Source organism: Ostrea edulis, chromosome 2, assembly GCF_947568905.1.
Source record: "Ostrea edulis chromosome 2, xbOstEdul1.1, whole genome shotgun sequence".
In the NCBI taxonomy this organism is placed as follows: Eukaryota; Metazoa; Mollusca; class Bivalvia; order Ostreida; family Ostreidae; genus Ostrea; species Ostrea edulis.
In genome coordinates this window covers 27,825,725-27,843,030 of record NC_079165.1, presented here as the reverse complement: position 1 = coordinate 27,843,030, position 17,306 = coordinate 27,825,725, and the positions used below count along the sequence as shown (strand labels likewise).

The following is a 17,306-nucleotide window of genomic DNA, read 5'->3' as shown; positions in this document are numbered from 1 at the left end:
AGGCACCTAGGAGGAGCAAGCATCCCCTGCCGACTGGTTACACCCGTCGTGAGCCCCATATCTTGATCAGGTAAATGGAGTTATCCGTAGTCAAAATCAGTGTGCCAAGAATGGCCTAACAATCGGTATGATGTCAGACAGCATTTGACCCAATGGTAGGTTGTATTTGCAAACTAAATTGTTATAACGATCATATAGAAAATTGCAAAATATCGACTTTAAACGAGACTGTTGAAACACCTGGACCATCAACTTGCTTGTCATTAGCCTGCCTCGTTTTACTGATCATACGCAGAACAAGCTCTAGAGTATCGAATCAATTGAGAGATATAAACACCATATGCAGGTGATAATGGGAAATTGCTACATAAATATTAGAATTTGAAGATGGAAAAGCTGAAATCTTAAGTTGAGTTGTTAGTTTGCCGTTAATATCTAATGTTGATAAAATATCTAGGTATGAAGCAGAAGTTGACGACTCTGTGATGTCTTTTATTTCGAATTCACGGGGATATATCGAATCGCCATATGAATGAAAATTATTAGTGTTAATAGACAAAACATCGTCGATATATCTAAATGTTGCAAAATTGGAGGCCACTGCAAGATATCTTTTCTTCTCGCTTAGAAGTTTTTGAATAAATTCTGCTTCATAAGAATACCAAAACAGGTCAGCTAACAAAGAGGCACAATTCGAGCCCATGGGAATTCCAACAGATTGGAAGACCTAATCACCAAAGACTAAGAAGGTATTATCCATGAGGAAATGCAGCATATTTTTAATGTAATTAACCTTGTGCAAATCATCACGTTTTCCATTGTAATTGATCGCCTCACATGCCCACTAAATTAGACAGTTATTACTTATATATGAATTTTAGAAAATGAATAAAAAATTCAACTATTTCTTATACTTCATTGATATTAAACATTTTAAAACAATCTAACTATAGTAAATGTGTCCTTAGTTTGTATAAATAGCGATGTGTTTGGAAAACACGTTGGTCCAAGGCGAATATTTAAGATGCGCTTATAATTAAAACACAACGCCATATTGATTGCAGCGTGCTCCTATGTAACAGGACATATGGAGGCCAAAGGCCACGCTCGATTTATCATGACAGTCAGAGAAAGACAACACTTGATGTGATATAACATTGAAATATGACTAAACATGACATATCATAATAAAGAAACAAAAACCTCAAATTACAGTGACGGCAGAGTTACTTTTCGCGTTCTTGGATGGTTTATTTAAAACAATAATATAACTCCCACGAAAATTATCGTAATTTCAACATATGACAAGTTCTAGACACACAGCATCATGAGCAGTCAATTTTATAATCCACAACACCTCTAACACTCTCCATCAGTTCATCATGACAATGCCATGTATATCGTTTTTTAGAGTAATTCCAGATTACGAATAGGGATTGGATCCAGACGACTCGGTAACTCGGAGGGCGACATGATGTCCAGATTGATTTCCCGGGGGCCTAGCTCAGGCACACTCGTCAGCTGGGAGGTGTCAAAGTTGACCGGAGACTCTCCTAACGGGGCGTTTCCGTACTGTCCCACAATGCTGGAGATCTGATTCTCTAGAGACATGAAAGATGGAGGGCGCCTGTACGGGATAAAAAAAGGAAGTGTTGAAACAAAATGTATTTTTGAAACATGGATGTCTTCAAACAATGAAACCCTAACGTAATTACTGAATGTTGATCTTGATATACGAAATTGATGTAAAGCTTTGACGTTGAATTTTCACTTGACTGCACATTTATATCGTTACAAATTATAATGATGGTCAGTTCCTCATGAATGCGCCATACATAGTTGTGAACAATGCGCGTATGAATCTTGATAAATATAGTACGTCTATTTTAAAGCAATACAAGCTGTAACTGACGGTAAAATAAATAAATAAAAAAAAAAAAATAAATAAAAGAACAAATAGTCAACATATATGTGATTGAATATATATAACTTAATAGAATCAGAGTGAATCTGAAGCAATAAACCCGTCAAATTAGCAAAAAATGTTAATTCATGAATCATTGTCATCCTGTCAGTAATTCCTTCTCGTAACCTCCGATGTGCATTGACCTTGGAGGTCACCAGTTCGGAAAAAAGCAAAAGAGAAGCACTGAGCACGTGTTAGATTTGTAAACAGTTTAACATGCCAATTTTATAGAAAATTCACAATCAAAATTTCATTTGAGTGGCACATTTGCGTAATTATTACCTTTTTACACTTACATAGTATTTCTAGTCATTCATGAAACAACGTAATATTTTAAAACAAACGACACGTGTAGTTACTCGCGTCAGTTTCTGTCTTTGAATATGGCCTCGGTCTTAGCAACCCGATTATGTTCGGCAATCATCGTTCCCATGTCCGTGTATACGACACAATGGCGGTTTATATGAATCCTTCATTGAAGGTGTGCTCTCAAACAATATTCCCTTGTTTATTTTGCAGAATATTTCTTCAGATCTTGGGGATTATATTAGTTATACCGGTAGGTGTTATTTGGTGAATAATTGGATAGTTGAAAAAATACCGTTAGTTACAGCTTGTATTGCTTTAACGACTTGGAATACCGACATAAAATGATAGCAGAATAAAAATATAAGAAATAGAAAATACACAAGGGTATAAGCTGCAGCGCTTCACGCGGGCCTACTTTTCATGAAGTATGACAGCGCAAAACGTCATAATTCACACCCTCATGTATTTTTCAAAACCTGAAATTTATATTTTTTCAAAATGGCCGAGGTTAGCAACTTGATCTTTGACCTGGCATAATACCATGTACTTAATCTTATAAAGGACTGGCAATGTTCCTGTAACTGTTTGTCCAGATTCTATTTCGCATACCAGTGTTAAATAAATAACAGACAATACAGTTTTACGGCATTGAAAACAAACACGTTTTATAGATTGAAAGTTGTATTTCTACATTTAGACCAGTTTGCGTAGAAATTATGATGATTACAACACACGAGTAAATTAGATTCGACGAATTTGCGAAATATTCTGAATATGTATTATGGAACAGCAAATAAACACAAACGAAAGTTAAAATCATGAGAGAGAGAGAGAGAGAGAGAGAGAGAGAGAGAGAGAGAGAGAGAGAGGGGTATTTCCACTTTTCTGAAATACCTACGTGGATCTATCGATGATGACTGCGGTGGTAATGGTGGCAGCGAGCAACCCAGCAGCAACCAGTACAACGGTTGCAATGATGATGTTTGTGTTCGACTCAGCAACATTAGCTGAAAATGAATGAGAGAAAAAATGTTCAAATCTGCAGCCATGAAAATGAAAGACAAAAATTGAAAAAAGATGACAATTTTCAGCGCTGAAAATGAGACACGTGACTGTTATAAACTTGCAATCTGACCTCAAGTTAGATATTCATATTTCTATTGAAATTCAAAACAAATTAAAGTATTGATAATTTTATTGTATTATATTGTTTATTACCAAGAACCGTTTAACGTTTTTACATGAGAAAACAAATATAACCAAAAGTTATACGTAAGATTGATATTTGTAACTAATGAAAATAAAATATAATGTGGTAAAAATTGGGGATAACCTCAGCATTATAAAATCTAACCTTCTAAGAACTTTCCTTGAAAGATTTTCAGAATCTATGATTGATAAAACTGTTTTTAAAAAATCATGATATTCATGTATAACTTTCTCCGGATATTTGGAGTACTCTCTTACCTTAAAAGATATTATCTACTTAAATGAATAAGCTACAGGAAACTAACATACCTGGGGTTGTTATCTGCAGTACCGGAAGTTCTGTCGGACAGGCGGAAACCCCTTGCGGGAGAGCATCGGGATCTAAATATCACAATGTCATACATTAGTTAATTATCTTGTTTAAATTTGATACAAACAGGTTTCAACAGAATGAAGCATTCTGTCATGATATCGATTAAGAAATCAATTTCATTTTTGAAAATACGTTAGCGCTTCATGAGAAGTACGCAGGTGTGAAGCGTTGCAGTTCATACCCTCATGTATTTATAAAAAGAAATTTACTTTCTATATATAGTTACACTCTACTCTTATTTCTGTCACAATCACCAGTCGTTAAAATAGACGGACTATATTTATCAAGATTCATACGCACATTGTTCACATGTGCATTGCATTTATGAAGAAATGGCTATCATTACAACTATGAAAAATATAAAAGGCAAATACTTTGAATTCATGCAGCTTTGCAATTTTGCTGATATTTTTTTTTAATGCAAAGTAGACTCCATTAGTAATTGATTATTAACTTTAAAACCAGTGTTCATTAATTGCTCTTAATTTCAATTCCTTTTGATTAGGGGGTAGGGAAATATGTTCCTTGAAACTGGGCTTTAAAACGTCATATATTTTGAAATGCTTATTAATATCGATAGATAACCATTGCCAAATTTCTTTATATTATTGATTAAAAAATGGTTAATCTTCGTTTTTCACACATTAACCTCATTTGCAATTGATCACAGAGTGAACATTTTCTCTTCATTTTGGTCTGTAAACATACCCCCCCCCCCCCCCCCCCCCCCCCGTGAAACAACAGAAAGTTTGGTATAAATTTGCTAAATAACAATTCATAATACCTGCAAAAAGGAATTTGTGTTTCACGGAGGATAGGGAGATGTTTTAAAAATATTTTTTGTTTTCCACCGATTCCTATAGTAAAATACGCGATTTTCAACCAAATCATAGAGTTATCTCTCTTTGTTTTGTCAAATAAATTTCTATATTGACATACCAAATCATTTGAAAATGATAACTTTTTAATAATTGACCAGAAGGTACATGTAGGCGGTAAAACAATACTATAGTTAGCAGTTCTTTGGGAATGACATTTACCGAGAATGAGGGATGAGGGAGACACTTATTTAGTTTGAGGGATTAAGGAGACATTTACCGAGTTTGAGGGATTAAGGAGATATTTACCTAGTTTGAGGGATTAAGGAGACATTTACCTAGTTTGAGGGATTAAGGAGACATTTACCGAGTTTGAGGGATTAAGGAGACATTTACCGAGTTTGAGGGATTAAGGAGACACGTACCTAGTTTGAGGGATAAAAGAGACATTTACCTAGTTTGAAGGATTAAGGAGACATTTACTTAGTGTGAGGGATTAAGGAGACACATACCTAGTTTGAGGGAATAAGGATACACTTACTTAGTTTAAGGGATTAAGGAGACATTTACTTAGTTTGAGGAATTAAGGAGACATTTAAGTAGTTTGAGGGATTAAGGATACACGTACCTAGTTTGAAGGATTAAGGAGACACTTGCCTAGTTTTGAGGGGATTAAGGACACACGTACATAGTTTGAGGGATTAAGGAGACATTTACCGAGTTTGAGGGATTAAGGAGACACGTACCTAGTTTGAGGGATAAAAGAGACATTTACCTAGTTTGAAGGATTAAGGAGACATTTACTTAGTGTGAGGGATTAAGGAGACACATACCTAGTTTGAGGGAATAAGGATACACTTACTTAGTGTAAGGGATTAAGGAGACATTTACTTAGTTTGAGGAATTAAGGAGACATTTACCTAGTTTGAGGGATTAAGGAGACACGTACCTAGTTTGAAGGATTAAGGAGACACTTGCCTAGTTTTGAGGGGATTAAGGACACACGTACCTAGTTTGAGGGATTAAGGAGACATTTACCTAGTTTGAGGGATTAAGGAGATACTTGTCTAGTTTTGGGGATTACTGAGACACTTACCTAGTTTGAGGGATTAAGGAGACACCTGCCTAGTTTTGGGGGATTACTGAGAAACTTACCTAGTTTGAGGGGATTAAGGAGACACGTACCTAGTTTGAGGGATAAAGGAGATATTTACCGAGTTTGAGGGATTAAGGAGACACGTACCTAGTTTGAGGGATTAAGGAGACATTTACCGAGTTTGAGGGACTAAGGAGACATTTACCTACTTTGAGGGATTAAGGAGACATTTAACTAGTTTGAGGGATTAAGGAGACATTTACCTAGTTTGATGGATTAAGGAGATATTTACCTAGAAACATTTACCCAGTTTGAGGGATTAAGGACACATTTACCGAGTTTCAGGGACTAAGGAGACACTTACCTAGTTTGAGGGATTAAGGAGACATTTACCTAGTTTGACGAATTAAGGAGACACTTACCGAGTTTGAGGGATTAAGGAGACATTTACCGAGTTTGAGAGATTAAGGAGACATTTACTTAGTTTGAGGGATTAAGGAGATATTTACCTAGAAACATTTACCCAGTTTGAGGGATTAAGGACACATTTACCGAGTTTCAGGGACTAAGGAGACACTTACCTAGTTTGAGGGATTAAGGAGACATTTACCTAGTTTGACGAATTAAGGAGACACTTACCGAGTTTGAGGGATTAAGGAGACATTTACCGAGTTTGAGAGATTAAGGAGACATTTACTTAGTTTGAGGGATTAAGGAGACACGTACCTAGTTTGAGGGATAAAGGAGACATTTACTTAGTTTGAGGGATTAAGGAGACATTTACCTAGTTTGAAGGATTAAGGATACACGTACCTAGTTTGAAGGATTAAGGAGACACTTGTCTAGTTTTGAGGCGATTAAGGAAACACGTGCCTAGTTTGAGGGATTAAGGAGACATTTATCTAGTCTGAGGGATTAAGGATAAACGTATCTAATTTGAGGAATTAAGGAGACATTTACTTAGTTTGAGGGATTAAGGAGACATTTACCTAGTTTGAGGGATTAAGGATACACGTACCTAGTTTGAAGGATTAAGGAGACATTAACCTAGTTTTGAGGTGATTAAGGAGACACGTACCTAGTTTGAGGGATTAAGGAGACACTTGCCTAGTTTTGGGGGGATTACTGAGACACTTACCTAGTTTCTTACCTAGTTTGAGAGATTAAGGAGACACTTGTCTAGTTTTGGGGAGATTACTGAGACACTTACCTAGTTTGAGGGATTAAGGAGACACCTGCCTAGTTTGGGGGGATTAAGGAGACACATACCTAGTTTGAGGGATTAAGGAGACATTTATCTAGTCTGAGGGATTAAAGATACACATACCTAATTTGAGGGATTAAGGAGACATTTACTTAGTTTGAGAGATTAAGGATACATTTACCTAGTTTGAGGAATTAAGGAGACACGTACCTAGTTTGAAGGATTAAGGAGACACTTGGCTAGATTTGAGGGGATTCAGGAGACACGTACCTAGTTTGAGGGATTAAGGAGACATTTACCTAGTTTGAGGGATTAAGGAGACGTATACCGAGTTTGAGGGATTAAGGAGACATTTACTTAGTTTGAGGGATTAAGGAGACATTTACCGAGTATGAGTGACTAAGGAGACATTTACCTAGTTTGAGCGATTAAGGAGACTTTTACCTAGTTTGAGGGATTAAGGAGACACCTAGTTTGAGGGATTAAGGAGACATTTACCCAGTTTGAGGGATTAAGGAAACATTTACCGAGTTTGAGAGATTAAGGAGACACTTATTTAGTTTGAGGGATAAAGGATACATGTACCTAGTTTGAGGGATTAAGGAGACACGTACCTAGTTTGAGGGATAAAGGATACATTTACCTAGTTTGAAGTATTAAAGAGACATTTACTTAGTTTGAGGGATAAAAGAGACACGTACCTAGTTTAAGGGATTAAGGAGACATTTACTTAGTTTGAGGGATTAAGGAGACATTTACCGAGTTTGAGGGATTAAGGAGACACGTACCTAGTTTGAAGGATTAAGGAAACATTTGCCTAGTTTTGAACGGATTAAGGAGACACGTACCTAGTTTGAGGGATTAAGGAGACATTTATCTAGTCTGAGGGATTAAGGATACACGTACCTAATTTGAGGGATTAAGGAGATATTTACTTTGTTTGAGGGATTAAGGAGACATTTACCTAGTTTGAAGGATTAAGGATACATGTACCTAGTTTGAAGGATTAAGAAAACACTTGCCTAGTTTTGAGGGGATTAAGGAGACATTTACCTAGTTTGAGGGATTAAGGAGACACTTGTCTAGTTTTGGGGGGATTACTGAGACACTTTCCTAGTTTCTTACCTAGTTTGAGAGATTAAGGAGACACTTGTCTAGTTTTTGAGGGATTACTGAGACACTTACCTAATTTGAGGGATTTAGGAGACACCTGCCTAGTTTGGGGGGTGGGGGGGTTGGGTTAGGAGACACTTACCTAGTTTGAGGGATTAAGGAGACACTTGCCTAGTTTGGGGGTGGGGGGGGGGGTACTGAGACACTTACCTAGTTTGAGGGATTGAGGAGACACTTGCCTAGTTTTGGGGGGATTACTGAGACACTTACCTAGTTTGAGGGATTGAGGAGACACCTGCCTAGTTTTGGGGATGATTAAGGAGACAATTGCCTAGTTTTGAGGGGATTAAGGAGACACGTACCTAGTTTGAGGGATTAAGGAGATACTTGCTTAGTTTTGGGGGGATTACTGAGACACTTACCTAGTTTGAGGGATTAAGGAGACACCTGCCTAGTTGGGGGGGATTAAGGAGACACATACCTAGTTTGAGGGATTAAGGAGACATTTATCTAGTCTGAGGGATTAAAGATACACATACCTAATTTGAGGGATTAAGGAGACATTTACTTAGTTTGAGAGATTAAGGATACATTTACCTAGTTTGAGGAATTAAGGAGACACGTACCTAGTTTGAAGGATTAAGGAGACACTTGGCTAGATTTGAGGGGATTCAGGAGACACGTACCTAGTTTGAGGGATTAAGGAGACATTTACCTAGTTTGAGGGATTAAGGAGATGTATACCGAGTTTGAGGGATTAAGGAGACATTTACTTAGTTTGAGGGATTAAGGAGACATTTACCGAGTATGAGTGACTAAGGAAACATTTACCTAGTTTGAGCGATTAAGGAGACTTTTACGTAGTTTGAGGGATTAAGGAGACACCTAGTTTGAGGGATTAAGGAGACATTTACCCAGTTTGAGGGATTAAGGAAACATTTACCGAGTTTGAGAGATTAAGGAGACACTTATTTAGTTTGAGGGATAAAGAATACATGTACCTAGTTTGAGGGATTAAGGAGACACGTACCTAGTTTGAGGGATAAAGGATACATTTACCTAGTTTGAAGTATTAAAGAGACATTTACTTAGTTTGAGGGATTAAGGAGACACGTACCTAGTTTAAGGGATTAAGGAGACATTTACTTAGTTTGAGGGATTAAGGAGACATTTACCGAGTTTGAGGGATTAAGGAGACACGTACCTAGTTTGAAGGATTAAGGAAACATTTGCCTAGTTTTGAGCGGATTAAGGAGACACGTACCTAGTTTGAGGGATTAAGGAGACATTTACCTAGAATGAGGGATGAAGGAGACACTTATTTAGTTTGAGGGATTAAGGAGACATTTACCGAGTTTGAGGGATTAAGGAGATATTTACCTAGTTTGAGGGATTAAGGAGACATTTACCTAGTTTGAGGGATTAAGGAGACATTTACCGAGTTTGAGGGATTAAGGAGACATTTACCGAGTTTGAGGGATTAAGGAGACACGTACCTAGTTTGAGGGATAAAAGAGACATTTACCTAGTTTGAAGGATTAAGGAGACATTTACTTAGTGTGAGGGATTAAGGAGACACATACCTAGTTTGAGGGAATAAGGATACACTTACTTAGTTTAAGGGATTAAGGAGACATTTACTTAGTTTGAGGAATTAAGGAGACATTTAAGTAGTTTGAGGGATTAAGGATACACGTACCTAGTTTGAAGGATTAAGGAGACACTTGCCTAGTTTTGAGGGGATTAAGGACACACGTACATAGTTTGAGGGATTAAGGAGACATTTACCGAGTTTGAGGGATTAAGGAGACACGTACCTAGTTTGAGGGATAAAAGAGACATTTACCTAGTTTGAAGGATTAAGGAGACATTTACTTAGTGTGAGGGATTAAGGAGACACATACCTAGTTTGAGGGAATAAGGATACACTTACTTAGTGTAAGGGATTAAGGAGACATTTACTTAGTTTGAGGAATTAAGGAGACATTTACCTAGTTTGAGGGATTAAGGAGACACGTACCTAGTTTGAAGGATTAAGGAGACACTTGCCTAGTTTTGAGGGGATTAAGGACACACGTACCTAGTTTGAGGGATTAAGGAGACATTTACCTAGTTTGAGGGATTAAGGAGATACTTGTCTAGTTTTGGGGATTACTGAGACACTTACCTAGTTTGAGGGATTAAGGAGACACCTGCCTAGTTTTGGGGGATTACTGAGAAACTTACCTAGTTTGAGGGGATTAAGGAGACACGTACCTAGTTTGAGGGATAAAGGAGATATTTACCGAGTTTGAGGGATTAAGGAGACACGTACCTAGTTTGAGGGATTAAGGAGACATTTACCTAGTTTGAGGGATTAAGGAGACACGTACCTAGTTTGAGGGATAAAGGAGATATTTACCGAGTTTGAGGGATTAAGGAGACATTTACCTAGTTTGAGGGATTAAGGAGACACGTACCTAGTTTGAGGGATAAAGGAGATATTTACCGAGTTTGAGGGATTAAGGAGACACGTACCTAGTTTGAGGGATTAAGGAGACATTTACCTAGTTTGAGGGATTAAGGAGACACGTACCTAGTTTGAGGGATAAAGGAGACATTTACCGAGTTTGAGGGATTAAGGAGACACGTACCTAGTTTGAGGGATTAAGGAGACATTTAACTAGTTTGAGGGATTAAGGAGACATTTACCTAGTTTGAGGGATTAAGGAGATACTTGTCTAGTTTTGGGGATTACTGAGACACTTACCTAGTTTGAGGGATTAAGGAGACACCTGCCTAGTTTTGGGGGATTACTGAGAAACTTACCTAGTTTGAGGGGATTAAGGAGACACGTACCTAGTTTGAGGGATAAAGGAGATATTTACCGAGTTTGAGGGATTAAGGAGACACGTACCTAGTTTGAGGGATTAAGGAGACATTTACCGAGTTTGAGGGACTAAGGAGACATTTACCTACTTTGAGGGATTAAGGAGACATTTAACTAGTTTGAGGGATTAAGGAGACATTTACCTAGTTTGATGGATTAAGGAGATATTTACCTAGAAACATTTACCCAGTTTGAGGGATTAAGGACACATTTACCGAGTTTCAGGGACTAAGGAGACACTTACCTAGTTTGAGGGATAAAGGAGACATTTACCTAGTTTGACGAATTAAGGAGACACTTACCGAGTTTGAGGGATTAAGGAGACATTTACCGAGTTTGAGAGATTAAGGAGACATTTACTTAGTTTGAGGGATTAAGGAGACATTTACTTAGTTTGAGGGATTAAGGAGACATTTACCTAGTTTGAAGGATTAAGGATACACGTACCTAGTTTGAAGGATTAAGGAGACACTTGTCTAGTTTTGAGGCGATTAAGGAAACACGTGCCTAGTTTGAGGGATTAAGGAGACATTTATCTAGTCTGAGGGATTAAGGATAAACGTATCTAATTTGAGGAATTAAGGAGACATTTACTTAGTTTGAGGGATTAAGGAGACATTTACCTAGTTTGAGGGATTAAGGATACACGTACCTAGTTTGAAGGATTAAGGAGACATTAACCTAGTTTTGAGGTGATTAAGGAGACACGTACCTAGTTTGAGGGATTAAGGAGACACTTGCCTAGTTTTGGGGGGATTACTGAGACACTTACCTAGTTTCTTACCTAGTTTGAGAGATTAAGGAGACACTTGTCTAGTTTTGGGGAGATTACTGAGACACTTACCTAGTTTGAGGGATTAAGGAGACACCTGCCTAGTTGGGGGGGATTAAGGAGACACATACCTAGTTTGAGGGATTAAGGAGACATTTATCTAGTCTGAGGGATTAAAGATACACATACCTAATTTGAGGGATTAAGGAGACATTTACTTAGTTTGAGAGATTAAGGATACATTTACCTAGTTTGAGGAATTAAGGAGACACGTACCTAGTTTGAAGGATTAAGGAGACACTTGGCTAGATTTGAGGGGATTCAGGAGACACGTACCTAGTTTGAGGGATTAAGGAGGCATTTACCTAGTTTGAGGGATTAAGGAGACGTATACCGAGTTTGAGGGATTAAGGAGACATTTACTTAGTTTGAGGGATTAAGGAGACATTTACTTAGTTTGAGGGATTAAGGAGACATTTACCGAGTATGAGTGACTAAGGAGACATTTACCTAGTTTGAGCGATTAAGGAGACTTTTACCTAGTTTGAGGGATTAAGGAGACACCTACTTTGAGGGATTAAGGAGACATTTACCCAGTTTGAGGGATTAAGGAAACATTTACCGAGTTTGAGAGATTAAGGAGACACTTATTTAGTTTGAGGGATAAAGGATACATGTACCTAGTTTGAGGGATTAAGGAGACACGTACCTAGTTTGAGGGATAAAGGATACATTTACCTAGTTTGAAGTATTAAAGAGACATTTACTTAGTTTGAGGGATTAAGGAGACACGTACCTAGTTTAAGGGATTAAGGAGACATTTACTTAGTTTGAGGGATTAAGGAGACATTTACCGAGTTTGAGGGATTAAGGAGACACGTACCTAGTTTGAAGGATTAAGGAAACATTTGCCTAGTTTTGAGCGGATTAAGGAGACACGTACCTAGTTTGAGGGATTAAGGAGACATTTATCTAGTCTGAGGGATTAAGGATACACGTACCTAATTTGAGGGATTAAGGAGATATTTACTTTGTTTGAGGGATTAAGGAGACATTTACCTAGTTTGAAGGATTAAGGATACATGTACCTAGTTTGAAGGATTAAGAAAACACTTGCCTAGTTTTGAGGGGATTAAGGAGACATTTACCTAGTTTGAGGGATTAAGGAGACACTTGTCTAGTTTTGGGGGGATTACTGAGACACTTACCTAGTTTCTTACCTAGTTTGAGAGATTAAGGAGACACTTGTCTAGTTTTTGAGGGATTACTGAGACACTTACCTAATTTGAGGGATTTAGGAGACACCTGCCTAGTTTGGGGGTTGGGGGGTTGGGTTAGGAGACACTTACCTAGTTTGAGGGATTAAGGAGACACTTGCCTAGTTTGGGGGGGGGGGTTACTGAGACACTTACCTAGTTTGAGGGATTGAGGAGACACTTGCCTAGTTTTGGGGGGGATTACTGAGACACTTACCTAGTTTGAGGGATTGAGGAGACACCTGCCTAGTTTTGGGGATGATTAAGGAGACAATTGCCTAGTTTTGAGGGGATTAAGGAGACACGTACCTAGTTTGAGGGATTAAGGAGATACTTGCTTAGTTTTGGGGGGATTACTGAGACACTTACCTAGTTTGAGGGATTAAGGAGACACCTGCCTAGTTGGGGGGGATTAAGGAGACACTTACCTAGTTTTGGTACTAAGGATGGCACGAGGCTACAGAGGTAATCAAAGGAATCCACGTAATACACATAATAGGAATCTGGATCATTAGCTATTCCCTGAATCTCCATGTTCCTCTTGGAATCTTTTCCTATCCCAATGGCAAACACCTCAGCGTTTAAATCAGACCTTAGCGCGTCAGCTGTTGAAACAGTCAGAGGGTAATTTGTGGACTGCCCATCTGTCATCACGAGAACTGCTTTCATGCTGTTATTTCGGGCTCCGCGCATAGATATAAATGACGTAGTTTTCACGTACGTAAGTGCGTCAAAAGTGTAAGTTCCGCCGCCAGTTCTAAGTTTCGATTTTAGCCTTTCAATAGCGTCCAGAAGAGTCACATTGGTGACGTAATCATCTAAATCAAATTGCTCCGTGACGTCACTGGCATAGGTCACTACGGCTACCTGGATGTCCTGTGATCCTATTGTTAACCATTTTGTGACGTTGTAGATGAAATCTATGGCTTCTATCAGGTCCGAACCGTCCACACTGTCTGATGTGTCGATCACCAGCACAATATCTGATTTAGAAAACACAACATTACAGTCACTTTATTTACCGATGATTAGGGCAATCACACGGCTCAACGTAAAAACATATTTCGATTCGAGGGAAACCATAAAGAACTTGAGCAACGAACCATGAAAAATTCCACATTCTTAGATTTCAATGAATTTTACCAAAAAATGCTTTATAGGAAATACGATGAGATTTAATTTTGAAATTGGTCGGGTTGCCAATTGATGTGTATTCTATTACACCGAACAATCCCAAGAGATATAGATGAACATGTGAAGATAATGAACAGTGATCAATCTCATAACTCCTATAAAAGATACAACATTAAGAGTAGGGAAAGCACGGACCCATGGACATACCAGAGGTTAGATCAGGTGCTTAGGAGGAGTAATATACCCCCGTTGACAGGTCACACCCGTCGTGAGCCCTATCTATTTTGAATACCGCTATATCAATGAATTGTGATTATGGAAAATTTACTAAAATTCCGATCTCTTTCTATGTTAGATAGGAAATATTTCATGACAGAACAATTTAAAACAGAATATGTACATTCCAACATTATTATTTACATGAAAAGCTTATAAATGTTTTGTTCAATACGGGACTTTCGAGATACGGATCCACTCTGACTTTTATCGCGGGTTAATTTCTAGGGCGTGCCACTTCCGGATTACAATAACAACCAAGTAAACAAGCATGGAATACTTCAATTACTATCAAATTCCTCTATTAAAATGTTCGTTTTCAAAGAAAGGAATCACTACAACCATTTTATGAGAAAATGCATTTGATTAAATTATGTGAGTTGGCGAGGAAATTGAGGATATCGGTAAAACTTCACGCCTTCCAGCCAAGGATACGCGTCTAAATGCGTCTTTTTCCTTCCATCTAATTTACACCCAGGTACTAAGCACCAATAGTGACTTGAATCATCATCGTGAGACTGCGCATAGCTTTTTACGGAGCGTCTGCTAGCGAAACACCAGTTGCGTCGATATCAACTTTACCCTACAATTGCTTACTATCATGTGACCGCGGTGTATAAACGTCAAGTCTAATCGGTCGTTCCGGCACATCCCGAAAGTTCCGTATTGACAATCATTAGCAATGACACCACAATGCCATAATTAACAAAACTACTGACTCAAAATACGACGTAAAATCTCTATCAGATAGCGTGCTATGCATAGCTTCACTACGGAGCGCAGCAAGTCTATACGGTAGAGATCCCACCTCATATTTTGAATCAGTATTACAAATACGCCCTCTGGTGAGAGATCGAAAGCACCCATGACTATTTCGTGACTGTTTTTAATTTGTTGACTAACAAGCACGGATACTTCTAAGATATGACTGTTACATCTTGTTGACTAACAAGCACAGATACTTCAAGGATATGGCTCTTCCATTATGTTGACTAACAGGCATGGATACTTCTAGGTAAGTATTTTTAAATGAGATGTAAATATAAACGACAATGTTTTTATTTATTTCCATTGTGCCGGGGCATACAATACACAAAGATGTGCAGACAATAATATTCCTATACGTATCACGGCATTACACGATAGACGTTTGGTGCTTAAAACTGCTTTTGATATCCGAGAATCGTGATCATTGAACATTCTAGAGCTGAAACGATTCATCGAAATATCGATACTGTTTCATATAAACGCTCGATTCAATGTTCGATTCATTGCCTCGATCTTTGGTTCAAATCGTTTTTTGGAATTGGGTGTGGTAAAATTCACCTGGCTTGATCGGTACTTCTCATTTTTACATGTACGAGGGACAAAATGGTGTCCGATAACGGTCAGACTATTGCTAGCCTCGAGTCTGACAAAAATCATATCGAATTTAATCAGTTTAAACTACAGAGCCAACAAACATCTTACCGTTTGGCAGTTTGGATACAGTTTACTTTTGAAATTGACTGTGAATTTTTTGAACTAAATTTTTCTTCGACGTTATTATTGGTTTCTTTATTAAAACGTATCGTATTTAAAATATTGAATCGTGGTATAAGTACTGCAATATGTCTCATATCGTGAAGGGGTTGTATCGTTTCAGCCCCAGAACATTCTATAGCTGTTCCTTCCAAATTCCTCGTAACAACACCCAATACAATCAGGTGATGACAAACTAGAGAAATAATCGCACCAAACCGTCATTTGAGGTCAATAGTTTTGAAAACCTTTACCCGTTTAATACAATATAGTTTAAAGGCAGGTTTAAATCTTGAACAGAAAGATGAATCATTCATACATGTTGTGAAGTGCTTTAGTTCTCCCTCTTTTTTATCCTCGATTTCCTCTTATAGCAAATCACAGTTATAGCGAGCCTCCAGGGCCAGCGAAAATCAGTTCGTTATAAACAGACTTCGATATATCCATTTACAAATGTTCGTTATTTTCCTCTGAATAGGGGAATACACATCACTTCGCAATAACCATGGTCGCTATAAGCGTGTTGTACTGTAATGCCCTCCATGCCCCTGATTGCTGGTCTCGCCCCCCCCCTCCTCCCATACCTCCACCCGTCTCCCCTTCTTTATTCCGTCCACCCTAAATTCTACAACCATGCTAAAGTCTAATCAAATAGTCATAATAAGTAGCGAGACACTTCACATGATTATAAACTTTCAGCGACCAAGTACATTGTATTGTGAAGAATATTTTTATTTAAATAAATACAGTGTATATTTCCGAAAAGTTATTAGTAATCCTCGAAGTCTTGTGAAGTTCCGACTTATAGAGGTAGAAGCTCCAACAGTGCGATATATCGAATGTCCCATCACGGTAAATATAGCAATTACTGTTAATTAAATAATGTATACATTTAATTGTAATACCAGATACAAGAAAACGAAGTAGAGCGAAGAGTGGTTCGTACTTTGATATCACAGAAAACGCGGCTGGTCGGATTTGAATACAAACAAGTGATAAAAATGTTCAGTCATGTCATCTACGTCATTAAAATACTGCAGAGTGATGGAAATGTTTAGTCACGTCATCAGATACCACAGACTTACCTTTGAATATAGCGCCCACTCCAACAAACAGTAAAAATAAAATAGAGATGTTTGTTTTCATGATTTTGACAGAAAAATCACTCCATTCTTAAACTTTCAACAAAGAACAGAAACCCTGTGTTGTTGGTAGTAATGATTGGTTTTGGCACCACGACGTGCAGTTTTAGGGTCACCTGAATTTTCAGCGAACAATATTGGATTAAAAATTAACAGGTTTAGAAAAGAAACAATGACCCATGTGTCTCTCTTTCAGCCGGATTATCGTAAAGTCCTTAGTAGCAGTAATAGGGCAGGATTATCCCTGC

At 38.0% G+C, this 17,306-nt stretch overlaps 1 protein-coding gene across 1 annotated transcript; it reads right to left on the bottom strand.

Moving 5' to 3' along the window:
* Positions 1-982: 982 nt before the first annotated feature.
* On the bottom strand, positions 983-17,062 carry LOC125679845 (collagen alpha-1(XII) chain-like). Its single transcript, XM_048919301.2, has 5 exons — positions 17,002-17,062; positions 13,414-13,968; positions 3,794-3,865; positions 3,174-3,282; positions 983-1,627 (listed from the first exon to the last, which is right to left on the bottom strand). The coding sequence occupies exons 1-5, from the start codon at positions 17,060-17,062 to the stop codon at positions 1,408-1,410; spliced, it is 1,017 nt and encodes a 338-aa protein (XP_048775258.1). The 3' UTR covers positions 983-1,407.
* Positions 17,063-17,306: the final 244 nt, after the last annotated feature.

What these genes read in the sequence shown, in the direction of transcription:
- LOC125679845 (XM_048919301.2), bottom strand. Translation starts at nt 17,062, where the DNA reads ATGAAAACAAACATCTCTATTTTATTTTTACTGTTTGTTGGAGTGGGC. An exon ending in ACTGCAGATAACAACCCCAG is followed by an intron (nt 3,283 to 3,793) that starts GTATGTTAGTTT and finishes ATTCATTTTCAG; the next exon opens with CTAATGTTGCTGAGTCGAAC. An exon ending in GTCATCATCGATAGATCCAC is followed by an intron (nt 1,628 to 3,173) that starts GTAGGTATTTCA and finishes TATCCCGTACAG; the next exon opens with GCGCCCTCCATCTTTCATGT.